Source organism: Myotis myotis, unplaced genomic scaffold (assembly GCF_014108235.1).
Source record: "Myotis myotis isolate mMyoMyo1 unplaced genomic scaffold, mMyoMyo1.p scaffold_m19_p_13, whole genome shotgun sequence".
Lineage (NCBI taxonomy): Eukaryota > Metazoa > Chordata > Mammalia > Chiroptera > Vespertilionidae > Myotis > Myotis myotis.
In genome coordinates, this window is record NW_023416317.1 from 21,807,178 (window position 1) to 21,829,127 (window position 21,950).

General features: G+C 38.3%; 1 protein-coding gene across 8 annotated transcripts in view; it reads left to right on the plus strand.

Annotated features, from left to right (window-relative positions):
• Window positions 1-21,950, plus strand: part of THUMPD3 (THUMP domain containing 3) — a 27,079-nt gene that overhangs the window by 3,310 nt on the left and 1,819 nt on the right. For 4 of the 8 annotated variants that reach the window (XM_036332068.1, XM_036332069.1, XM_036332070.1 and 1 more), the window contains exons 3-9: window positions 431-508; window positions 7,227-7,700; window positions 10,273-10,403; window positions 13,158-13,227; window positions 14,514-14,629; window positions 16,531-16,641; window positions 20,074-20,197. In XM_036332068.1, the coding sequence (XP_036187961.1) occupies window positions 431-508; window positions 7,227-7,700; window positions 10,273-10,403; window positions 13,158-13,227; window positions 14,514-14,629; window positions 16,531-16,641; window positions 20,074-20,197 (1,104 nt within the window). Of the gene's footprint in view, window positions 1-430; window positions 509-7,226; window positions 7,701-10,272; window positions 10,404-13,157; window positions 13,228-14,513; window positions 14,630-16,530; window positions 16,653-20,073; window positions 20,198-21,950 lie in introns of all 8 variants that reach the window. The other 4 variants (XR_004971488.1, XM_036332071.1, XM_036332074.1 and 1 more) reach the window with 4 other exon arrangements.

The window sequence follows — 21,950 nt, forward strand, 5'->3', positions numbered from 1 at the left end:
GGCATATTCAAATTTCTAGCATCACTACTCTAACACTTTTGGGCCATTCTTAAGTAAAATAATGGATACTTGAACACAAGCACTATGATACCATGACATGGCACTAAGTGACTAATGGGTGGTTAGCGTATACACTCTGGATACACTGGACAAAGGGGATGATTCATTTTTTAGGTGGGACAGCATGAGATTTCATCAAGCTACTCAGAACAGTGTGCAATTTAAAACTCAATCCTTTATTTCTAGAATTTTCCATGTAATATTTTCGGACAGTGGTTGACCACAGATAACTGAAACCACAGATGAGAAGGGATTGCTCTATTAGGTGCTTTAAAGTCTTTGTACATAATTTTTATATTTAAATGTCAATAGTTTGTGTGATTCAAATGCTTTCTCAGAAATTTGTTTCTAATATTATTTTCCTCACCAGGTTCATCGTCTGAGATCAGTTGATAATTTATTTGTGGTTGTTCAGGAGCTTAAAGATTTCCAGTTCAAAGAAACAAAGGTGAGCTATCCCAACCAAACATGGTAGCTGATTTTTCAGCCATCATCCCCCAAAAGATTATTTCTACGTTTCATGTTCTATCCTTTAGCATTACTGCTGTTTTTATCATATAGAATACTGGGAAAGTTTTTACAAGAAAATTCAGAGATTTGTTGACAGTCCATCCCAAAAGTTGTTTATTGATTTGAGGAAGAATCATTGGTTTATTCTTGTATTTACCCTGACTGGGGATCAAACCCTCAATCTAGGCGAATTGGGATGGCATTCTAACCAACTTAGCTGTTTGGCCAGGGCCCAAAAGTTGTTTCTAAAAATCAGTATTGGAGGAGGTGGAGAGTGGGCAAAATGAGTGGAGGAGGTCAAAAGGTACAAAATTCTAGGAATAAAGTAAGTAATTGGGATGCAGTTAAAAACATGGCAACTATAGTTAATACTGTTATATAGTATATTTCCAAGTTGCTAAGAGAGTAGATCTTAAAAGTTCTCATCACAGGAAAAAATTTTTTATAACTATGTATGGTGGCAGATGTTAACTAGACTTACTATGATGATCATTTCTCAATATCTACAAATATTGTACACCTGAAACTAAAATGTATGTGTCAATTATACCTTATTTTTTAAAAAGATGAAAGAATAAGAAAATATAAAAATTAATATTGGAGTTGAAACCGGTTTGGCTCAGTGGATAGAGCGTCGGCCTGAGGATTCAAAGGTCCCAGGTTCGATTCCGGTCAAGGGCATGTACCTTAGTTGTGGGCACATCCCTAGTAGGAGGTGTGCAGGAGGCAGCTGATCGATGTTTCTCTCTCATTAATGTTTCTAACTCTCTATCTCTCTCCCTTCCTCTCTGTGAAAAATCAATAAAATATATTTTAAAAAAATTAATATTGGAAACATCAAAATTTAAAAGAAATGAATTGTTTCACTTTCTTTTTCTTTTTTTTACTTTGTTACAAAAGATTAGCTTTGCTAATATATATGATTTCAAATAGAATTGCTTCCCACTTGTGAGCCAAAGAGCAAGTGACAGTTTGTATCATCTACAAATAACACTTTCCCTCACCATTGGGCTTTTGCCTGGCTTTTTTTTCTCTAAGTTTAGTTTTTGAAATAAAGCCAAAGTACTATCCCAATAATCCTTCAGTTGTTAGGACAACAGCTTTGTCTCCAACTTGTATTTAGCATCTGATTTGTAAATATTGAGAGCCTGCCTAAGCTGAAGGTTGAAAATAGATCTCGGTAAGGCTTTAGTATTTTTCCACATTGCTTTTTGGTCAGGTTTCCAGAACCAAATGCTTGAAAACTTTTTTCTATTAGTTTTATTGCCTATATGAGAAATAACCTGTTTTTAAAAACTATCATATCGTGCTTAATTCTCTAATTTTTATTTATTGGCAACAGGTTGATTTCCAAAATATCATTCAAAAACCAGTCAGCCCTGGCCTGGTGGCTCAGTTAATTTGAGCATCATCCCATACACCAAAAGAGAGCAGGTTTGAGTCCTGGTCAGGGTGGGAGGCAACTGATAGAACGTTTCTCTCACATTGATGTTTCTCTCTTTCTCTCTCTCTCCCTTTCTCTCTCTCTCTAAAAATCAATAAAAAACATATCCTGGGGTGAGAATTAAAAAAAAAAAACAAAAAAAAAAACACATACAAAAATAAAGTGGTATGAACCCACAGCCTAGAAAAAATTAAAACCAGACCTAAAAGAATTCAGAGTGAAAATAGATAAAAGTTGTAATAACCAAAAATGTACTTTCAACACTAGTATTATATCACTTCAGACTTCTGATAGTCATTGCCAACTGAATCGTTATCTGTGAAACTAGTAAATGATAGGCAGGCTACTAAACATTTTTGCCACGGAGTATTTCAAAATGTTAATAGCCACAAATAAATGTTAGCAGGCATTTAAAAAACTGGAAGTTTTAAAAATTTTAATTCTTGTTTCTAACTTGGTGGGTACTATTAAGACAGTGGAACCTCGTTTCTCGAACTTAATTAATTCCAGAAGGCTGTTCGAGAAGCAATTTGTATGAAAACGGAATCATTTTTTCCCATTAGAAATAATGTAAATTGAATTAATCTGTTCCAGACCCCAAAATGATTCTCTGTTTCAACCTTTCTTATATTCAGTACAGGCCTAATGTACTGTTTAATCTTATACATAAACACTTCTTAAATTTATCAAACCACCTCCTACTAGCCTTAAAGGAATTTTTCATATATCATTGCCTCCAAAATGCTATCACTGGCTAACTGCCTTTCCTTTATCTAATCAACAACAGTTTTTCTACCTATTCAATTGCCTGCGATTGCTGTTTTGTGAGCACTTTCACACCCTTAGCAACATTAGCACTCTTGATGGCCTCTTTATGTTTTAAAATTGTGCTAATCGCCAGCAACAAAAGGATTGCTTGCAAGACTTCTTGTCATGCTGAGGTATCCACATGAAAGGGTTGTTAGGTCGAAAACTGAAGTTTTGGTCGACAGTGGAGACATTTTTTTCTGAGAACAACTTAGTCGAGAGCCGAATTGTTAGAGATGAGAGAGGTTCGAGAAACGGGGTTTGACTGTATTCTCTTAATTCCTGTGTTTTTTTCCATCTTGGAGTTTGTATTATTTTGGTGTTTTTGATCTCTAATTGGTGGTAAATCTGATATCATGTAATGGTTCTACGTGAGCCAGCTTTTCGGGGTTGTTTTGTAAGTAACTACAAAAGAGGTTGCTGGTGAAGTCCCAAAAGAAGATGAAGTATTAAAGTAGATTTTCAGATCTGTGCATGGGCAACTTCTGTTGTGTGTGACCATGAAAAACTGTTAAGCCCTTCACTTTGTAGACTTTAGTTGCAACATGCCCCAGTAAAACGTTGCTTTTAAACATTTGCTTCCAGCTTTTATTCTGTTGACCATCAATTTTATTCTTTGTAGCATTATACTTTCCTTGTCTTATAAAAAGCCTGTTAGTTTAAGCATTTTAATTGGTATTTTTAAGTATTCAGATGATGTCATGAATCTTTTTTTTTTTTAAAGGCTAGCATCTGTGAATTATTTTTCTTTGAACTCTACAAGCTCCTGTTTCTTCTTCTGGTGGCTCACCCCCTCGTTCTGCTTGTCTGTCTCTGCCTTGAGCTCTTATTTTTTCAAAGGTATAGCCTCATTACATTTTTTGATGCCATGTCCATATGTTTGGTTATCGCTTTCAACTGCTCTTTGGCATTGTCTTTCTGGTCAGTTGTTTTTTGTTTTACTCTATTTGTTTTTCTGTTCCTTTTCTCCTTTTTCCTTTTATGTCCCTGTAAATCTTGTGCTGATAGCATTGATAATTGCTCATCTTTGAATGAGGGAGTTTCTCTTGGACCTGCTATTTAGAGGAGGTTCTCCTGGGAGAAGCCAGAAACTTTTAACACCAGGTCAGCAAGAAATCCCTCTGGTTTGCTTTGAAGTTCCTTCTGACAAAGGGCTGTGGGTGAATGAGTTCTCTTCTTTTTTAAAAAAATAGCTTTACTGAGATAATTTTTAAAAAATATATACATATATTTCAGAGAGCAAGGGAGAGGGAGTGAGAGATAGGAACATCAATGATGAGAGAGAATAATTGATCGGCTGCCTCCTGCACACTGCCTGCTGGAAACTGAGCCTACAGCCCAGGCATGTGCCCTGACCAGGAATCGAATTGTGACCTCCTGGTTCATAGGTCGATGCCCAACCACTGAGCCGCATTGGCCTGGTGAGATATAATTTCCACACCATTAAATTAGTTCTTTTTTGTAATATATTTTATTGGTTTTTTACAGAGAGGAAGGGAGAGGGACAGAGAGTTACAAACATCAATGAGAGAGAAACATCGATCAGCTGTTTCCTGCACACCTCCTACTGGGGATGTGTCCACAACCAAGGTACATGCCCTTGACTGGAATCGAACCTGGGACCTTTTGGTCCGCAGGCCGAAGCTCTATCCACTGAGCCAAACCAGTTAGGGCTAAATTAGTTCTTTTAACTATTACTTCTTCCTAGCTTAAAGAGATCAGCACCTTCGGGGTTATTTACTATATAGAGTACTGTTCCCAATTCTTCCTTACCAATGGACTGCTTTCAGCAAATAGAACTTGTCTGTGAGGTTCCTTGTTCAGTCTCCATTTCTTTCCCTTGCTTCTTGGTACAAACAGAGTCCAGTGCACATACTTCTTCCCTGCTGTTCCCAAGAAGAGTTTATTTGCTGCAACTATGCAGACTGGTCTACCCTTTATCTGAGATCTATAGGCATTCTTCCTCTATGTCAGTGGTTCTCAACCTGTGGGTCGCGACCCCTTTGGCAGTCGAACGACCCTTTCATAGGGTTCGCCTAAGACCATCCTGCATATCAGATATTTACGTTACGATTCATAACAGTAGCAACATTACAGTTATGAAGTAGCAACGAAAGTAATTTTATGGTTGGGTCACAACATGAGGAACTGTATTTAAAGAGCCAGAAGGTTGAGAACCACTGCTCTGTGTCTTCCTGCACCTGTTTGACCTTCACTGCACTTGGGAATTCTTATGTTAGAATTCCCATGTTATGGTTCAAGGTTATGAATATCATGCAGATTCTATTAAGATAGAGTTGGTATTTCTGTTGTTTTTTCTTTTATAATGATTTCTGAAGAAAGAAAGGGCCTGTACCAGTGTTACTCCACCATGTTAAACCTAGATGCCCTTTATAGGAAAATTATTTGTAAATGAAATTAGATCTGCCAAACCTGAAATTTACCATTATTTTATCAGGTTTCTAGTAGTATCAAAGCCTTCACTCACTTCCATTTCAAGTTTTAGTTCCATCAGCCAGGATTAATTTCGTTCTGCTTTGATCTTCAATGACATGTACTGTCTACCAGCACTCTGCAGTAGCTTTGTAATGGCAATGTTCTGTGTCTATGCTGTCCAGCATGATAGCCACTGGCCACCAGTGTGTGAAATGTGGCCAATGTGACTGAATTTTAAATTTTTTAAATCATTTAAATATTGGCTACATGTGACTGATGGCTGCTGAATTGGACAGCTCTGTACCACCCATTTTAACATTTAATCACGTTATCCAACAGCTATTGATTGATTGAATACCTTTTGTATATCAAGCACTTTTCTACAAGTGTGGCTTATAGCAATGGTCAAGACAGGTAAAGTCCTTCCCACCCTGCACTTAATTCTGGGAGGAACTTTGTTGGTAAATGTTAGAAATGCTCTCAACGATGTGGCAGGAATGAGTCAAATACTCGAAACTGGATGGGCAAGGCAGATTTGCTCCTGCAGAAGGGTGCTGTTCCCAGCTGGAAATCCTGGGCAAAAGCACACGAATGGGAAGTCCCTTCGGGGTTTTATTTCCTGACACGGGTCTGTCCTGCCTTTCACTCTGAACTCTGACTTGATTGGTCAGGGGTCAGAGCTCAGGTTCCCATTATTGTGCGATTGGCTAATTCAGAGGAAGGGGAGGGGTAAGGCGGAGCATAAGGTGGCAGCCCCCTGAGAATATGACGGTCATATCAAAATGGTAGCGAGCTCCTTTCTTTAACGGAAAAGATCGCTGGTTCACTCTCACAGTGAACAATATATAAACCTAGTAACTTCAGATAATGCTAAGCCCTGTAAAGAAAATAAAATGAAAGAGAAGACTTGAGAGGACTAATATTAGTAGAGCAGGTCTCTTAGAGGAAATGCCTTTTAAATTGCTATTAGATAATGAGAAGAAAGCCAGCAGTGCAGAGACGATGTGAACCAAATAATTTCCAAGCAGAGGAAGTGAGGGAGAGAATGAGCCTGAAGTGATGTATGAGAAGTAGGCAGGAGTGAGATTATGTTGGGCTTCTTAAAGAATTTCGATTTTTTTAATGTGCATTGGGAAGCTATTGACAGACTCTAAACAAGGGAGGGGCACAATCAGATTTCCCTTTTTTTTTTTTTCATTTAAGCCTTGCCGAAACAAGGCCACTAGATGTCCTTTTTTAAAGGATGAGTTTAGATACTATTTAGAAATTGGATAGATAAAATTTTAACTGCTCAAAATTTTTTTCTTTTGAAAAATAGTTAGTATGGTCCTGGCTGGTGTGTCTTGGTGGTTGGAGCATCAGCCCTCCCATGGAAGGGTCTCAAGTTCAATTCCCGGTCAAGGGCATGTACTTGGGTTACAGGTTTGATCCCCAGCCTTGGTCAGGGGCGAGTGTGGGAGGCAGCCAATGGATGTGTCTCTCTCACATCAATGTTTCTCTCTCCCTCTCTCCCTCACTCCCTCCTTCCTTCCACTCTCTAAAAATCAATGGAAAAAATATCCTCAGGTGAGGATTAACAAAAAAAAGTTAGTATGTATACACAGCACAAAATTTAAAAGGTAATCAGTGAGAATGAGGTAAGTTGCCCTCCTTTTCTTTCATCCACCCACTTCCCATCTCTGGAGGTAACCACTGTTAATAGTTTCTTATTGCTTACATTTTAATCTTGAAGCTCATCTTTGATCTATTGTTCTGTCTTGTATTCTTCTTTAGTGATTTAATTTGTATATATCGTAATTTTCAATGAGATTTTTATTTCCTCAATTACAACCATTATTTTATTGACTGTTGTTTTGCACTCCTACCACCCTTAACATAATGATTAATGTCATCTGCAGGCAAAGTAGGAGTTTATTTGTCTAATTAAAGTGGTGAAAAATGAATGGATTTTATTCTCTGTCCCTTCTAGGAAAAAGTCCTAAAGGATTTTGAAGAATTGGCTGGGAAGCTTCCATGGTCAGACCCTTTAAAAGTATGGAAAATTAACACCAGTTTCAAGAAAAAAAAAACAAAGCGCAAAAAGTTAAATCAGAATTTAAGTAAAGAGAAGATTGATAATGGAGGAGACAAAGGAGATGAGAGAGATGTTAAAAAAGAGTTGTCTAATAATGCCTTAGATTCACATATTTTAGACTACTATGAAAAGCCAGCCATCAAAGAAGAGATATCAACATTAGTAGGTGATATTTTGGCATCTTGCAAAAATGAGAATGATGAGAGCTCAAAAGAAGACACTGAACCCGAAGTGCTAAAGTTTAGAGTCACATGCAATAGGGCTGGAGAGAAACATTGCTTTTCCTCAAATGAGGCTGCAAGAGATTTTGGGGGTGCTGTTCAAGATTATTTTAAGTGGAAGGCTGACATGACCAACTTTGATGTGGAGGTAGGTACAGGCTCTGATTGTGATGATTCAAGAATGCCATTATAGATTTGTAGAATTTTCAGGCTAACTTAATCTATGGATAATTAAACAGGCCACAGAGCTAATAGTGTGTGGCTAATAAGAGCATGGGCTATGGAGACTGATATAATCCAAATTTAAATTTTGTACTGTATAACTGGAAAAAATATTCTCTCTGAGCCTGTTTTCAAATAGAGCCAGTAGTAGTATATACTTCTAAGTGTGTCCTGAAGGTTAAATGAGATAATACATTTTAAGTGTTTGGTGTAATACCTGATATATACTATGTGCTTAATAGATGAGAACTTTTAAGACTTGAGTTTTCTAATTTCTAATCTAGTACTTTGTACAACATTACATGGACTTTCAGATTATAAAATTCAACTAGAGTACCTTTGTTTTAGAGGGAAAAAAATTTTAATATATTTTTTCTTTATTGATTCTAGAGAGAGGAAGGGAGAGAAAGGGAAAGAAGGACAAAGAAACATCAAGCAGTTGCTGCTGCACAAGCCCCTACCAGGGATCAAACCCACAACTTGGGTATGTGCCCTTCCAGGAATCGAACCTGCCACCTTTTGGTGTACAGGACGATGCTCCACCAACTGAGCCACACTGGCCAGGGCTAGAGAATTTTTATAAGAGTTTATTTCAGCCAAACTGACAACATATTCTGGGGATCAATTGATTATTTTTTTTAGAGAGAGAGTAGGGGAGAGGGAAAGAGAAACATTGAGGATAGAGAAACATTGATTGGCTGCCTCCTGCACGCCCCCTACTGAGGATTGTGCCCTCAATCTGAACCAGCGACCTCTTGGTGCATGGGACAATGGCCCAGCTGGAGTACATTTTTAAAACAAACCCTGGATCTCCTAAAATCAGGATATCATTGTTAATACTCATCCTAGAGCCAGCTCTCCTCTTGCTTAAATTCTGCTAGATTCTCAAACCCAGATACCTCATTTTAATATGCTTACCCTCCTTAGTTTCAATCTGTTACATGGGTGATTCACATGTGAACCATACTAAATTGTTTTTAAATCTCTAACAGCTTAAAAGGTCCCTAGCAGCTGATGTTTTTACCAAAAAGTCATTTTCTGTTGCTTTTGGGACACTTGAATCTGGGGCAAGCTACTTATTCTCTCTGTAACTTTTATTATATTACATATCAAATCAGAACAATAACTCCCCATTCCTTTTTTTCCTCATAAGAATAAAGAGGCTAACTAGAATACTAATGTCCAAAAGTTAGCAAGAAGTCTCAGAGGACAGATACTAGAGCCATACTACCTGGGTTCAGATCCTAATTTACAAGCGGTATGACTTTGGGCAAATAAGCTGACATCTTTGTGCCTCAGTTTTCTCATCTAAAAAAAGTAGAATATAGTATCTAGCTCAGTGTGTGAATATGAAATGAGATAATAAATATAAAGTGTGTAGAACACTGGCTTGCATATGGCTAGATAAGTGACAGCTGCTGCTGCTAAGATCATGATGAGACATTTTATTTTTGTTTTAATAGTTTATATTTAATTATATTAGAAAAACTATAGGACAGAAAACTTTTCACAGACATTGAGTCAAATTTTAAAAAACATTTAGAAAATAATAGTTGATAAAGCAGATGTATTAACAATTATTTAGAAGTTAAAATTTTAGCCCTAACTGGTTTGGCTCTGTGGATAGAGCGTCGGCCTGTGGACTATAGGGTCCCAGGTTCGATTCTGGTCAAGGGTATGTACCTTGGTTGCGGGCATATCCCCAGTGGGGGGTGTGCAGGAGGCAGCTGATCGATGTTTCTCTCTCATTGATGTTTCTAACTCTCTATCCCTCTCCCTTCCTCTCTGTAAAAAATCAATAAAATATATTTTAAAAAAAGTTAAAATTTTAAAAATGTATATTAAGGCTCGACCTGTGTGACTCAGTGGTTGAGCATCACCCTATGAACCAGGAGGTCACGGTTTGATTCCCAGTCAGGGCACATGCCTGGGTTGTGGGCTTGATCCCCAGTAGGGGGTGTGCAGGAAGCAGCCGATCGATGATTCTCTCTTATCATTCATGTTTCTATCTCTCTCCCTCTCCTTTCCTCTCCGAAACCAATCCAAAAAAATTTTTTTAAATGTGTATTAAGAAACCCATAGACATTCAAAATATGTTTATATTATAAAAATGAAGGGGACATGATTATAACCAACTTACAAATACAGGAATTGAAAAGAATAAAATAGATGTTAAAATTTAAAAGTTATATATATATTATATGATTTCATTTATATGAAGTTCAAAACAAGATAAAACTAATATATAGTAGAAGTAGTCAGATTAATAATTACTGGAAGGGCAAAGGAGCATTCTGGTGTGCTGGAAATACTGTATATCTTTATCTGAGTGGCAGTTAAATTCACTGCGTTGCATACTTAAGATTTGTGTACTTTATGTAAAGTATACTTCAATAATAAAGTAAAAAATTTAATAAATTCTGAAATTTAAAAATCCTAGTAATAAGTGCAGTTTGAACAATTCTAAAACTATTTTATTTTATCTTGCTTTATTTTAGGTGCTTTTGAATATCCATGATAATGAAGTCATTGTGGGCATCGCATTGACAGAAGAGAGTCTCCACCGAAGAAATATCACACATTTTGGACCTACAACTCTAAGATCTACTCTTGCTTATGGAATGCTCCGGTAAGAGAATGGGTTACCATCTAGCTTAAAGTGGCAATTTGGTTTCAGGTTTCCCTTCAAAATACTTTAATTTCTTGTGAGTTACTGTGTGGGGATTTAGTGGATAAAGAATAGGGTAAAAAGCTGATGATCTGTTTCCCTTCTGTCCAGTGTTGATTCTTTATGATCCTGAAAATATCACTTAATTACTATATCAGTTTTATTGATTTTAAAATGGGAAGATAGTTTTCATCTACCTCTCGACTGGCATTGCCACATTGTTTAGAAAGAATATACTGTATGTTGGGAAATAGAGAAAATTTTACTTTGTTTCATTTCTGCCAGTGAAACAGATGAAAGCAGAGATTTTTAAAAAATGTCTAATGTGTAAATGAACACAGAGAGCTTTTACTTATATTTTTAAATTTTATAATCACTGCAACCTAGGAATCATCCTGGAATTTTCCACTTTCCCAAATGTAAGACCCAGCTTCCTTGCTTCTTTTCCCTGTTCCCTTTTATAATAGGTGCTTCTTTCCACCACTCAGACAGGTTGTCTTCTCTAGGTTTCTATTTTTTAGAGTGAAAAATAGGTTTGCTGTGAATCTTCAAGGATTAGCAGTGAGGAGTAAATGCAGAAACATATGCAAAATACCTGTTATATAATGGCATATCCTGGCAGTCCTCTTTTACCTGCTCATCCATGGAGTCACAGTTCAAACACAGTTAGAACCTATTAATTTGATGATAATAATAGAAAACTGGGGACATTTGATTAAGTCTTTATTTATTTAACAAACATCTACTGCCGGGCATGGTGGTGGTGTAGGAGCCAGGGACATGAATAGTTATTTTGGGTGCAATGATTGGAAACCTAAGTAAGCTAGTTTAAGATTTTAAAAAGTGTTGTTGGTGTGAGAAGGGGATTTATTGGAAAAATACTGAGAAGTCTTGGGAAATCCACAGAAAAACTGAAAGCCATGTTTCAAGAAGAGTAGGAACCAGATCTTGAAAAACTACCTAGTCAGTAACTTTTGTCTCTCCCAAGAGTTTGTGTGCTCTTCTCTGCTCATGTGTGTAAATGGCTGCCCGTCATCCACAGTTATATATTCCCATTTTCAAATGGCCAAATCCCTATTGCCTAGGGCAGTGGTTCTCAACCTTCTGGCTCTTTAATACAGTTCCTCATGTTGTGGTGACCCCCAACCATAAAATTATTTTCATTGCTACTTCATAACTGTAATGTTGCTACTGTTATGAATCGTAATGTAAATATCTGATATGCAGGATGGTCTTAGGTGACCCCTTTGAAGGGGTTGTTCGACCGCCAAAGAGGTCGCGACCCACAGGTTGAGAACCGCTGGCCTAGGGCTTCTAGTTCTTTATTCTAAATTCTTGGAGGAGAGAATCCGTTTGACATAGTCTTGGCCAGGTGTTCACCCAGACACTGGCAGCAATGGCTGGGAGTACAGGGTTGCTTACTGTGAACAGGGTTGCTAACGATTCTGTTGCCATGTGTAGAGGGGCAGGAACAGGGAGGTAGAGCTAGAAAGGTATTAAAACCAAGAATCCTGCCGAAACCGGTTTAGCTCAGTGGATAGAGTGTCGGACTGCGGACTGAAAGGTCCCAGGTTCGATTCCAGTCAAGGGCATGTACCTGGGTTGTGGGCACACCCCCCAGTAGGAGATGTGCAGAAGGCAGCTGATCGATGTTTCTCTCTCATCGATGTTTCTAACTCTCTCTCTCCCTTCCTCTCTGTAAAAAATCAATAAAATATATTTTAAAAAAAACAAAAATAAAACAAGAATCCAGTGTTATCCACAAGAATCTCAAGTCTTGAGAGGGAGGTAAATAATTACCTTACATGTAAAAATACCATAATAGAATGTGGAAAAATTAGCAGGACAAAAGGAGAAACCTAATGAACTGTCTGAGGAGGGGGTGCTTCAGAGAGGGGGTAACATTTAAGCCACTAACAGTAATGTTTCTAATCCTAACTCTGTCACCTATTAGTTTTGTGACTATGGACAAGTTTTGCATCAGTTTATCGGTAAAATTAGAATAGTAATAGCAACCTAGCTCATAGGGTTACTAAAAGGATTAAATGAGATGATGCATGCAAAGAGTTAAATCCAAGCCTAGCAAATATAGCAGGTCCTCAAATAACATTGTTTCTTATAGCATTGATGAGATGCCAGAGATGGTGGAACTTAACTCGTTTATATCCATTAGCCTGTGATAAAATTGTTTTTTTTATGTCATTTCACTTAAAGTTGCAGAACCTATCAATGACATCAAGTGAGGAATTAACTGTACTAAGTACTCATAGTAAAGCAAATATTTTTATAGCAAAATTATCTTTAAAATTTATAAGGAAAGGAATACTAAATGTCTAATTTCCAATTCTATTTGAAACATGTTTGGGATTGTTTTTTATAATGTACCAATACAGGTTTATATGCAAAATAACGTGTTTTCTAAAGGCATACATGTATATTAAAAGATCTAGAGACTAAGTTTCATCTGTAATGAAATGGGATTTTGGATAATAGTAAAAGGATACTTTAGTTATATGTAATGCTTTTTTTTTTTTTTTAACCGCTAAGATATAGAGTCAACATGTAATTACAGATTGATTTTTTAAATGAATATTGATTGGTGTTTCTTCATGCTAATGTAATAGGTCCTTGATTTTATAGCTTCAGAAATAGTCACTGTGGAAGCTTCAGCTGTTGGCTGAAGTCTCTTCACATAGGTTGTTTTCTTTTCTCTAGGCTCTGTGCTCCTCAACCTTCTGATATAATAGTTGATCCGATGTGTGGAACAGGGGCAATACCAATAGAGGTAATAATTTTTCTTTAGCTTTTAATAAGCAAAAGTTACATTCAGAATGTTGTAGAACCAATGAGCATATTAGACATAATGAAATCAAAGGCCCCTTTTCCTCCAAAAAAATATAAAAAGCTTGAAGCACTTTCATGTAAGGGTAGATATGAGAATGTAAATGTAGAAAAACCTAAGCTGATATATGATCAAAATGAATGAAATTGACAAAGGAATTGACAAGTTATATATATAGATTTGTTCACCGAAGTATAAAATACTTGATTTAGAGTACTCCCCTTAAAACTTGGAAGTATTACAAAACCCCTCTCTTTTAGAGACTAGAAATCTAAATAGGTATTGAAGAAAAAAATGAATGTTGGGAAATCAGAATCACCTGAAAGTCTTTCATCAAACTCTAGGTCTCTTTTACATCCCCTGTACATTACCCCTCTACATCACCCTCAAGTGTCTGGGCAAAAGAAAAAGCTATGAAGCACTGTGTTCATGGATGAGGGGATATTACCATTTACAAAGAAAGAGGTGTTTGTTACTCATCCCTAAACAGAGGGCAGAACTTTCCCTGCCTTCATGTCAGAAACCTGTTAATCTGCACAAACATTGTTGAGGCCTAGGGGAGTATGCCACCTTATTCCACAAATATGTAGCAGCTAGGTATTTACATTGTGCTGACATGTTTTTTCCCTAAAATTGCAAAATCCTTTCAGGGATATGGTAGTTATTATTCAAAAGCCTATATACAATGGAGATTACATTGTATTTTGAAATTCTCAAATATTCCAATATATCAGATTATGCAAAATCTTATAATCACAAAAGGATATAGGTTAGTTTGATTTGGTTGTTTTTTCAAACTACATTTGTATTTAAGGTCTGTAATGCCTACTATAGTGTGCCAAATACTACTGCGTGAGGGATTGAATAAAATACTAGACTTGAGTTCTCAGATTTGTTGAGAGTCAGACAGGCATAGAAATAATTTAAAATAGCACAGTGCAGTGACAGACATGTACAAAGTGCTCTGGGGAGGAGCAAATGAGGCAGCTTGGAGAGTTAGGGTTTATGCACACAGTTAGGTCTTGAAAGATTAGTTCAGCAAGCAGAGAAAGAATGAGGGCATTTCAAACAGGGGGTATAGCAAAGTTGACAACATGCAGTGTTTTGCCACTTTAGAAAAGCACTGGACTATTGGATTGGATGTCTTGTTAACAATTGAAATGATTTTTTTCTTTAATCATTTTTTGCAGTTTGTGACTTCTGTTTCAATATATACTCTTGTCTTTTAGGGGGCTACTGAATGGTCTAACTGCTTTCATATTGCTGGTGATAATAATCCATTGGCTGTGAATAGAGCAGCAAATAACATCTCATCTTTACTGACCAAGAGCCAAATTAAAGAAGGGTAAATTTTTTTTCAATCCTCACCTGAGGATACACTTACTGATTTTTAGAGGCGAAGGGGGGGGAGAGGGGGAAAAAAACATTGATGTGCGAGAGAACATCAAGGGATTGCTTTCTGTACGTGCTTCAAAGGGGGATCAAACTCACAATCGAGTTATGTGCCTTGACTGGGAATCAAACCCACAACCTATACAGGCCAGTGCTCCCAACAACTCAGTCACAACAGCCAGGGCAAAAAAGGGTAAACTTTTTAAAGTTTCTATAGCATCTCTTAGACTTAGGTATTGACTTTATATGATTAATACCCCCAGCGTATTATGGCATGATTTAATCAAAATAAACATATCGAGACTCCATTTAAATTTTAAACAATTGTTTGTTGATTTTAAAGAGGGAGAGAAATGTCAATTTGTTGTTCCACTTATGCATTCATTGGTTGATTCTTATTTTTCTATTTTCTGAACATTTTCTTGTTTTTTGGACCCTCTATACCTTCACTTTTTGTCTGTTCCATCTGTACTATTTCTTGCCTGGATTTTTAAAAAATGTTTTTATTGATTATTACAGGAAGGGAGAGGGATAGAGATTGAAACATTGATAATGAGAGGAACATCATTGATTGGCTGCCTCCTGCACACCCCCTACTGGGGATTGAGCCATCAACCTGGGCATGTGATCTGACCAGGAATCAAACCAGCAACCTCTTATTTCCTCTGAACCACACCAGCTAGACTTCTTACCTAGATTTTTAATATATTTTATTTTTTATTTTGTTGCAATTATTGGTGCTTTTGATTGTAAAACTTTTTTTCAATGTGTTTCTCACCCACCCATTATATCATTTTTCTTAAATTCTTTATTATATATCAATAGTATAACCCTTCATTTATGCTCATATTTTGTTTTCCTGTTGTATTTTATTTCTTAAACCAGTAGCTTTGCTTTAATGGGATTTAAATCATGCTATTATTTATTACCTTTTGTCATCTATATTAATACATGACAAAGAGGGAGGGGGATAGAGAGAAACATCAATTTGTTGTCCCACTTATTTATGCATTCATTGGTTGACTGTCATATGTGCCCTGAATGGGGATCAAAAAACCCACAACCTTGGCATATTGGGATGATGCTCTCACCCAGGGGCGGGGAAAATCCAGCCAGTGGCTTGAAAAATATTTGGTCCGGCCCTGCCGAGGCAACCGAAGATAGGACTCGAAATTCAATAAACCTGGGAACTTTTTTCGTAGCAATGTAAATTTATATTAAGTGAATTATATTAAGCTAATGATGTTATAAATATTCAAATGGCCCTTGGCAGAAAGTTTCCCCACCCCTGTACCAATTCAACTACCCGGCCAGGCCCTGTCCTCTTTTTTTTATCTTACCTTTCTTTGCTTCTTATTTAATAATATGATACAAATACTTGTTTCTTAATCTTAAAGTACCTCTATATTCACTAATTTTACATATCTGCTTTTAGGTCTCCTGTTATTACTATGTAGATTTATCAAACTTTATCCTTCAGATATGTCACCTCACTTTTTTTTCCTCTTTAGCATTGATCCAGTGTCTATTTTATCAATGTTTTACATCATCAGTTACAAAATTTACTGTTGCAAGTTTTCAGTTGTCTATTACAGTTGTGTTGCAATCTTGTTTTTCCCCTTAATCCTTTCTCTTAAATCGTAAGTGAAGCAGATGTAATCTTTTGCACACTAACCTAACGATTCTAAATCACTTGCTCATTTTTATAAATTTGGTTTTATCTTATGAACATATACTTTCTACATTCTACTTTAAAATTTTTGATATTGTCAATATCAATTGATATTTTAGTATTTTGTACTTTATAGCAGTCTTTTCAGAATATGTTGAAGCACCTTTCCTTTGTCCCCACAGCAAATTGTCCTGGGGCTTGCCCATAGATGCTATTCAGTGGGATATCTGCAATCTGCCATTAAGAACTGGTTCTGTGGACATTATTGTAACAGACATGCCATTTGGAAAAAGGTGGGACTTAGGTTTGTTTTTGTTTTTATTAAATCTTTATTGTTCAGATTATTACATTTGTTCCTCTTTTTTCCCCCCATAGCTCCCCTCCTCCCAGTTCCCACCCCATCCTCCGCCCTCACTCCCCACCCACTGTCCTCATCCATAGGTGCACGATTTTTGTCCAGTCTCCTCCCACATCCCTCACACCCCTTTCCCCCCAAGAATAGTCAGTCCATTCCCTTTCTATGTCCCTGATTCTATTATAATCACCAGTTCATTCTGTTCATCAGATTATTTATTCACTTTATTTTTAGATTCACTTGTTGATAGATGCATGTTTGTTGTTCATAATTTTTATCTTTACCTTTTTCTTCTTCTTCCTCTTCTTAAAGGATACCTTTCAGCATTTCATATAATACTGGTTTGGTGGTGATGAACTCCTTTAGCTTTTCCTTATCTGTGAAGCTCTTTATCTGACCTTCAGTTCTGAATGATAGCTTTGCTGGATAAAGTAATCTTGGTTGTAGGTTCTTGGTATTCATCACTTTGAATATTTCTTGCCATTCCCTTCTGGCCTGCAAAGTTTTGTTGAGAAATCAGCTGACAGTCGTATGGGTATTTCCTTGTAGGTAACTGACTTTCTTTCTCTTGCTGCTTTTAAGATTCTCTCTTTGTCTTTTGCTCTTGGCATTTTAATTATGATGTGTCTTGGTGTGGTCCTCTTTGGATTCCTTTTGTTTGGGGTTATCTGTGCTTCCTGGACTTGGAAGTCTATTTCTTTCATCAGGTAGGGAACGTTTTCTGTCATTATTTTTTCAAAGAGGTTTTCAGTATCTTGCTCTCTCTCTTCTTCTGGCACCCCTATAATTCTGATGTGGTACGCTTGAAGCTGTCCCAGAGGTTCCTTACACTATCTTCGTATTTTTGGATTCTTTTTCATTTTGCTTTTCCGGTTGGGTGTTTTTTGCTTCTTCGCGTTTCAAATCTTTGACTTGATTCTTGCGCTCCTCTGGTCTGCTGTTGGGAGTCTGTACAATTTCTTTATTTCAGTCACTATATACTTAATTTCTAGTTGGTCCTTTATCACAACATCGAGGGTCTCATTAGATTTCTTGAGGATCTCACTACACTTATCGGCGGTCTCACCAGTCTTTTCGAGGGTCTTACTAAATTTATCGGCGGCTTCTAGACAGTTCTTGAAACACCTTAAAAGTGTGGTTTTGAACTCTATATTCAGCAGTTTGCTTTCCTCTGTTTCTGTCATTTGTGTCCTGTTTCTTTGTCTCCGCATTTTTTATGCTTTCTTGGTACACCCCCTAGTGGTCTTTGTGCACAGTCTTGTTGTAGTTAAGCCTTGATTGTTGTAGGTAACACTGAGGGGGATTTGACCTCCAGGCCAACTGGCTGTGAGAATCAGCTGTGTCTGCAGTGGGAGAACTTCCGTCCTGATCTCTAGGGAGGTGCTAATCTAGCCTCTGCCAGAGGCTATCCAGCAAATGCCTCTGTGCAGGGCTTGGGTGGGGCGGGACCCTGGGGATCAACAGGGCGGGCAAAGTGAGCAGTTACGGCTGCTCTCAGCCCTGTCCTCAGGGGCTCTGCTTCTCAGTGTCCCAGCAATTGCTGCAAGTACCTCGGAGAGAAAGCTGCCCTGAAGTTCAGACCGATGCCAGATAGTCCTGCTTCTCCCGTTTTAGTCTGGGTCCCCAGAGACTGGCCCGCAACTGGAGCTCAGAGCCTGAGTCTCCCTCCCGTTTGAAAAAGACAACTGCGCCCTCAGCCGCCAGCCCGCTCCACGTGCACCTCCGCACCTTTGTATTTTACTTCCGCACCGCACCTCCTCTGAGTCTCAGTATGCTTTTCTCTTTCCTTATAGTTGTAGAATTCCCACTCAGCCAGCCTTCCTGTGGTTCTGGGTGATGTCCGTTCCGTCTTTTAGTTGTATTTTTGAAGTGGTTGTGCGAGGCAGCAATCTCCGGTGTTTACCTATGCCGCCATCTTGATTTCTCTGGGACTTAGTTTTTTAAAATATGAGTTTTACCTTCACTTGTTATACTAGTACCCATGTGTCTTCTAAACCTGTTTCTGAGTTTATGTAAAAATCTTTCATTCCTTTTAGCAGACTATCAGCAAAGCAATTTTCACTTAAGGATTATAACAAGACTATTCAAGCACAGGTGGGGTCCAGACCGCCCGCCCAATTGCGATAGGGGTGGGAGAGTGGGGTGAGGCCAGGGGCGATTGGGGTGGGGTGGGGGCGATTGGGGCTACAGTTAGTTGGCCAGCATAATTTGCATATTAGCTTTTTATTATATAGTTTATTGGATTCACCCGTTTTTTCTTCTGAAAACTGAGGAATGTATTATATTTTAATCCTGACCATCACAGAAAGTTCATCCTCTTTTTAGACCATTGTTGAATTACATAATTCAAAAAGGTTGAGGAAAACTTGGTTCTATTTCTCAATATAAATTATTTTTTTTTAAATATATTTTATTGATTTTTTACAGAGAGGAAGGGAGAGAGATAGAGAGTTACAAACATGATGAGAGAGAAACACCCATCAGCTGCCTCCCGCACATCTCCCACTGGGGATATGCCCGCAACCCAGGTACATGCCCTTGACCGGAATCGAACCTGGGATCTTTCAGTCCGCAGGCCCACGCTCTATCCACTGAGCCAAACTGGTTTCGGCATAAATTATTTTTAATCACTGATTTGGTTCCTACAATTTGACTGCTCATGCTCATTGAGGACAGTTTATATACTTACAGTTCTCAAAGTTCTTTTCTGTAAACTGATTTATCTGATTCAAAATTCTATGCAACTTTAGGGCTGATTGCTCATTTCATTGACATATAATGCTCTAGCTTCTAAATGGCAACTGTTTTTCATACCTCAGGATCTTACTGCAATGAGTTTTTCTGTTAATTCTCACCCAAGGATATTTTTCCATTGATTTTTTGAGTGAAAAGGAGGGGGACAGAAACAGGGATTAAACCAGCGATTCTCAACCTGTGGGTCGCGACCCATTTGAGGGTCGAACGATCCTTTCACAGGGGTCACCTAAGACCATCAGAAAACACATATATAATTACATATTGTTTTTGTGATTAATCACTATGCTTTAATTATGTTCAATTTGTAACTATGAAATTGGGGGTCACCACACCATGAGGAACTGTATTAAAGGGTCGCGGCATTAGGAAGGTTGAGAACCATTGGATTAGAGAGACACATTGGTTGGTTCCTCCCACATGCTCCCTGACCAGGGCCAGAGATCAAGCTGCAACCAGTACATGCCTTTGACTGGAATCGAACCCAGTACTCTTCAGTCTGCAGGCTGACGCTCTACCCACTGAGCCAAACATGCTAGGGATGCAATGAGTTTTTAATAACTTCTCAGTCCTAGTTATTTTTTGCATGTTTGACACACTGGATCTTCTGTTATAGGATGGGCTCCAAGAAAAGAAACTGGAACCTTTACCCAGCTTGCCTATGGGAGATGAGCCGTATCTGTAAACCAGGGACAGGCCGAGCTGCACTACTTACTCAGGACAAGAAATGCTTTACAAAGGTACAGTGCAGTAACTCAAAGACTCAGCTTGAAGACCCAGGAATACAGTGGTGCCTTGACTTACGAGTTTAATTCATTCCATGACGGAGCTCGTAACTCAAATTACTCGTATGTCAAATCAATTTTCACCATTACAATGAATTGAAATGCCATTAATCCGTTCCGGACACCCAAAAAACACTGCAATTGTTTTGTTAAATGTTTTTAAATAAGAAAAATGTGTTTAAAACTAACGAATATTGTATAAAAACACAATACTGAACAATAGAATGTAGTACAGTACACTTGTTTTATTAAGTTTAATGTACAGCATTTACCTTGGAGATCAAACAACTTAAAGATGATGATGGAGTTGGAGGAAAAAGGCTGAACTGAATAACTGAATCTTATTTGCTGATTTTTGCCCTTTTCGCCATGCTTTCATCTCTTTCATCTACAGGAGTTTTTGATAAAAACCTGTCCAATGAGGTCTGTTTCATCCTCCCTTTCAGAATATTTCTGAAATGAGTTAGGCAAGTGTCATTAAATAGCTCCATCGCACGCCCAGTTGCAATTTTTTCTGGGTGTTTCTTTTGAATAAAGTCTGAAAGTTTCTCCCACATTCCCAACATTTCCTCTATCTCACTTATAGAGATAACCTCCTCCTCCGTGTCATCTATTTCCTGCATAACCTCCGTGTGCTGCTGTGTCTGTAGCTCCTTTAGCTCCTGCGTTGTCAGTTCCTTGGAGTGCTCCTCAATTAGCTCGTTTATGTCACCTTCATCCATGTCCAGGCCCATGGACTTGCCGAGGGATACAATCTCCTCCACCACTGCCACTTCGGGTTCGAGTCTTTCAAAGTCTGTTTCAGACACTACCTCAGGCCACAGGTTCTTCCATGCAGAAGTCAAGGTCCTCTTTGTAACACCCTGCCAGGCCATATCGATAATTCTGAGGCATATCACGATGTTATAATGGTCCTTCCAGAACTCTCGAAGGGTGAGGTTTGTGCTCTCCGTCACCTCAAAGCAGTGGCGAAATAGGTGCTTGGTGAAGAGCTTCTTGAAATTAGAAATCACCTGCTGGTCCATTGGCTGCAGGATAGGGGCGGTGTTAGGTGGAAGGTAAAGAACCTTTATAAACTTGAACTCTTCGAGGATGTCATCTTCAAGGTTAGGTGAGTGAGCAGGTGTATTGTCCAGGACAAGAAGAGCTTGCAGGGGTAGGTTATTTTCCTGGAGATATTTCTTAACGTCAGGACCAAAGACCAAATTCACCCACTCCACAAAGATCTGCCTGGTGACCCACGCCCTCAGGTTTGCCCTCCACATAACCTGCAGTTTTTCTTTCAGAATCTTATGTGACTTAAAGGCTCTGGGGTTTTCCGAATGATAAACGAGCAGCGGCTTAATCTTGCAGTCACCGCTTGCATTGGCACATAGTGCGAGGGTTAGCCTATCCTTCATGGGTTTGTGGCCTGGCATCCTCTTCTCTTCTGCCGTTATATAAGTTCTCCTTGGCATCTTCTTCCAGTAGAGTCCTGTCTCGTCACAGTTGAAGACTTGCTGGGGGATGTATCCTTCTGCTGCTATAATTTCAGCAAACGTTTTGAGGTAATCCTCGCCTGCCGTTATATCCGTGCTCGCTGCCTCACCATGTCTGACAACGGAATGAATGCCGGTTCTCTTTTTAAAATTTTCGAACCAGCCCCGACTGGCTTTAAACGGCTCGCCCGATGCCTCGTCCATTGAAGTGCCTGGAGTCTGCTGCAGCA